Here is a 5,150-nt window from a genome sequence, read left to right as displayed (position 1 = left end):
TTTTAGTTTGGCTGTCCTGACTGTGATTACTCTGTGGGCCCCCCTGCCACAAACAGTGTCCTCAGGACAAAACATGCACACACACAAACTTTGTACTCCACAACTGCCATTACTTCTGCCATTCTCACTCGACTCTTGTCTCTTCCCAACACTTAGTCAAAGAGTATTCCCTTGTAGGTGGTGAAATGCAGCGAAAAAAAGCTTTTATCTAATTCTAGGTCTAGGCTCAGAATAAAGAGAGGAGGATGTAAGAGAAAAGAGGTGAAAGGTGGCTGAGAAGGGAGGGAGGAGGTACTGGCAAGCATCCCAACTTTCGCAAGTCAAGATTTGACACTCAGGCTCAAAAGCCCTAATGTTGGCTTGAGATTTGGTGCTGGCTAAACCTAACCTTCCTTTCATCTTATCACGTGTACCACAGCACAGAGGATATATTCCACAAAGATATATACAAATATATTCATATTCCTGTGGTCTATGTACATATCACAGTGCATCTCCTTTTAACAATGAACCAACGCACAGAAAATACAGCTTAAAAAGCCACCTACTCGAATAAGGTCTCCATTGCCTTCAGGCTCTCTAATGCAGAGACACACACACACATTTGCCAAGGCCAGCCATGCAGTTTGCACCTCAAAGCCAGGAAAAAAGCCGTTTGTATTCATGGGGGCTGTTTGGAGGAAGAGGGTTGGTTGGTTTCCTGTGCCCACAACACAACACAGGCCTGGGGTCTTGGCAACAGCCTCACACCGCTGTCTGCATCAATAACCCCACACCATTGTGATGGACAGAAAAGCTGTCTTAGGATAAGCCAGAAGAAAAAGGTGCCATTCTTTATTCCTCCCTTGTCCCCTCATTGTGTTGAAAAATGAAGTCAACAGCGGTTCAGGAGAAGGAGGAGAAGTGGCGAGAGGACAGAACTCTGCACGAATGTCTCCAAAACTAACAGTGTTTGTGCACTCATAAAAGTCATTTGTTTAACTAATAGGATGTGCAGCTGGTACAAACAAGGTAATATAAACACTATAAATCATAGACTTAAAATGACCCACCGTCTTAAAAAGAATTATGTGAGTCTTATAACATTGTCTGGCATGTTTTAAATATAAAAATTTATTGACAAAGACACATGTGGCCCCAAATATTCTTCTATATACAGGTGATTCACTTCTTTCCTTGACAGTACCTGACCACGTTACAGATTTACAAAGATTTTAGTACAGACATCAAACATCTACGTACTCCAGGGCAAAATTGATACAAAGAGCTCCACAATCATTTCTCCAGAGTTATTACTACAGATACAAAAGAGAAATGAGTATTTGTCAAAACACGGACACAGTGCAGTACTTACTTTGAGGTATCTCATACATACAAGTACATACAAATTTAATATGTTGATGGAGTCACAAAGCAGGTGATTGAGTGTGTGTGTCTGTTCAGCTCATTTAAAAGCTATTATTAATTCCCAATGTTGCAATAAACACTTGAGTAGTTAGAACCTGCTGTGGTTATGTCAGTGTTTCACTTATGGTATTTGATACTGGACTCACGCACTAAAGGTCTGGATTAGAGATACTGACTTGAACAAAAACAGTTAACAACACAAACTCATCTGGAACTTCACAACATCCTGTACAGCACACCTCAAAAAAACATTAATTGTAATATTGTATACACAAAAAAATACTGTAAGTATTATCTTCTTTTTTTTTCTGTATGGGTTAACACAGAGAGGAAGATTGTGGTAACAGGGCCGTTGCAGACCTTAACCTCAGAGCTGTCAAAATGAAAAACTAGTCAAACAAATTCCTTGACCGTTCAGTAATAGATGGAGAAAGAAATGAGGAGTTATAGGTAGCCCACTGAGCAGAGAGTTCCCGGTCATAGTGCATTACAATGTCTGCACGGCACATCCATGCAGCAATGTCAGGTTCAGTGCATTCACCTTTTCCTCTAAAAGCCATCCGATCCCAGGTACACTTTCCTAACCACAAGCTCTCACCTGCTTAATAGCTATTGATTAAGCATCAGCTAGATGGCTAGAGAAGGTGCTATCCATTCTCAGTCCTATTTTTCCAGAACAAATTGATGAACAGGACATTACAGCTTGTAGGGAAACCTATTTCCCCCAGCTCGCCTCATCGTAATGTTCATTTTGTCCAAAGTGTAAGCAATGTTAACTACTCAGTAAGAATGAAGAGCAATGGCTTAGAGTACAATACATGTACAGGACAATACAGTACAATAGCTTATCAACATCGTCAGGCTGCAAGCAAGCGATGGTTGTCAGAGGGTTAAATATGGAGTATTTATCTTAAAGTTCTATAAACCATCGTCCACACAGGCTTGAGTCCACACAGTGCATTTATTTATTCAATACAAAGTCCATCTTGGTTTCCAAAGCTAATAAGAGATCCACACCCATGACTAGGCACACAGAGGTGCCATGTCACAGCCTCCGGTCCCCATTCTCCACATACTCAGCCAGGCTGTTGAGAGCTGTCTCCTCGCTCTTGGACTGAAGGACATTGTCCCCCTTCTTGGAGGGTTTTTTAGTGGCCCGTGACAGCTTCCTCCTGAAGGTATCTCCAGCCAGGAAGTAAAGAATAGGATCCACACAGCTATTGAGGCTGGCCAGCCCCCGTGTCACCTGATAGGTGGCGTAGACGCGGTTATTAAAAGCACACATGTCAGGGCTCTGGAAGTACAGCCTGGCCCTCATGTTGAGGTTCTTCATCACATGGAAAGGCAGGTAGGAGACAGCAAAGACAGCAAGCACTATGATAACCAGGTGGATAGATTTTTGCCGCAGGGGCGCATTGTTCATGTCATTGCAGATTAATGCTTTGACGATCATGCCATAGCAACAAAATATGATAATAAAGGGGATGCAGAACCCAAACACAGTCAAAGTCATACTGTAGATAAAATAACCCGGTAACTCATCCTCAGTGGTGGTGTCATAACAAGTGGTTGCATTACGCTTTAAGCCAGTCCTGGAATAATAAAGGATAGGAGAGATAGCTATAACAACCACCACCCACACTAAAGCACTGGTAATAACTGCATTTTTCTTCTTCAGTCGGCCCAGAGACTTGAGTGGGTGCACGACCCCGGTGTACCTGTGAACGCTGATGCATGTCAGAAACAGAATACTCCCATAAAGATTCACATGGAAAATAAAACGTTGCAGTCGGCACAGAACGTCCCCGAATATCCAGTCTGTTTTGTTGAAGTAGTAGAAGATGAGGAAGGGCAGCGAGAGGACATAGCAGAAGTCAGCCAGGGCCAGGTTGAACATGTAGACAGAGATGCTGCTCCAGGGTCTCATGTGGCACACAAACATCCAAATGGCCAGGCTGTTGCCCACCAGCCCCGTGATGAAAACCATGATGTAAACAGTGGGCAGGTAGTAGAACTGGAAGCCCGTCTTGGTGAGGGAACATCCTCTTGTGTGGTTATGGAGATCTGTTACATTCAGCAGGGAGGTCAAGTTCAGGTCCGTAGTCATGGTGTCAGGGGCAGAGGCAGGTCCTTTTACAGCATAAGAGGCATTGACAAATGATGAAATATTAGATGTTTAAGCTTTTATCTGGCATTTAAATGCAGTCTTAAACACAAATATGTCAGTGATATGTTGCTATATGCTGTAGTTGTTTAGTTTCAACTGAAATTATGTTTACAAAAACTTGACTGTATACACACGCACACACACACGCACGCACACACACACACACACACACACACACACACACACACACACACACACACAGAAAGCGAGAGAAAGGAATGATAAACGTATTACAACACTCACCGCTGACATAGACTAGTATTCCACATTCCTATAGCCTTCACAGTTGAAAAGAAGCCAGTCAACAGCCGCATAGGACGTTATGAGCTGTCAGGTGTCTTCATTCAGTCCCCTAACAGTGTTGGAAATTGTTTAAAAGTAGCGATATCCTTCGGTCCCAGTTCAAGGCGAATAAAGTCTTCCTTCGGTTCGTCATGCGAGGCGACGGTTTCACAAAAAAAGCGACAGTGGGACGCCTCAGAGACTGCTGCAGGCTCTGGCACGAAGAGCAGGAATCGCAAGCAGTCTTCGTAAAGAGAGAGAGGCTCTTTTCGCTATGGGGAGGGGAGGTGCGCACCACAGACAACCACTGAGCAGCTTCCCGTCTCCAAACACGCTCTTTCTGTTCCTCCCTCCTCCCATTGTACCCTGATCCGACATGACCCGCCAGCACGGGCGGGATTTTAGAGATATGTAGATACTGGCCACTTTTGCCAGACCGAGTCAATTTGAGATTTGTGCAAGACATTAATAATATTAGGCCTATAATGCGCAGATTTACCATGCCAAAAGGTTTAGTAATTGCATTAGGTTTTCAATTAGAAAGTTCAAAAGGGAACAAGAAGTCCCCAGATCTCAGTGAGAATAATGATTTCAAAATGTTTTGGGAGCGCTGGGAAGAAAACGATATATTATAATTTAAATGGGAAGTGGTCAGCGCTATATTGGACAGCAGTGATATGTCATGGTTTGTCGTTGCAATTCGGATTGCAGATTTTGGGTGAAATATTCTTCCACAATCGCTGCCAATCATAAGGAGTCAATGATTTAAAAAACGTGGAGAGGGTTAGACGGGGCAGAAGCATAAAAACAATAAATTACTGTTTTCTACAACAAGATGGTCGTTTTGTGTCTCCTAGATGGCTGAGACAGACAGCTGGATGCGTGTGTGACACAGCCAAGGACACCGCAGACAGCGGCAGAAGACAGAAGGAGGATGGTGGAGAATAGTGAAGGGATGCCAAACATCTTAAAAACTGTAGGAAAGAGGAGTTAGCCAAGACTTTAGCAATAATGTAATGGATGTTATTAATAAGATGCAGAATAAATGTCCACCATAAACTTGGACAGATTTCCATTATGGTCCATCTGAGGATATTAGGTGAGGTACAGTTAGGTGGCTCTTTCCTAAGTCCTTCACAATTTCTGCTTTTTTAAATTATGAAAACAAAACATATCTGGGTGCTGCCAACATGTACAAAATAGACAAAAGCAAAGGGCAACACTTTATTTTCCAGGTCCTGGAGCTTTTCTAGAAAGGAAATTTCTTAGGTTCCTGGAAGTGATATATAATTTG

The 5,150-nt window shown here is 42.9% G+C and overlaps 1 protein-coding gene across 1 annotated transcript; it reads right to left on the bottom strand.

Moving 5' to 3' along the window:
• Nucleotides 1-1,090: 1,090 nt before the first annotated feature.
• Nucleotides 1,091-4,106, bottom strand: p2ry1 (purinergic receptor P2Y1). Its single transcript, XM_046073923.1, has 2 exons — nt 3,818-4,106; nt 1,091-3,537 (listed from the first exon to the last, which is right to left on the bottom strand). The coding sequence occupies exon 2, from the start codon at nt 3,512-3,514 to the stop codon at nt 2,453-2,455; it is 1,062 nt and encodes a 353-aa protein (XP_045929879.1). The 5' UTR covers nt 3,515-3,537; nt 3,818-4,106; the 3' UTR covers nt 1,091-2,452.
• Nucleotides 4,107-5,150: the final 1,044 nt, after the last annotated feature.

This window comes from Micropterus dolomieu, linkage group LG17 (assembly GCF_021292245.1).
Source record: "Micropterus dolomieu isolate WLL.071019.BEF.003 ecotype Adirondacks linkage group LG17, ASM2129224v1, whole genome shotgun sequence".
NCBI classification, from domain to species: domain Eukaryota; kingdom Metazoa; phylum Chordata; class Actinopteri; order Centrarchiformes; family Centrarchidae; genus Micropterus; species Micropterus dolomieu.
This window is presented reverse-complemented; position numbering and strand designations above follow the sequence as displayed.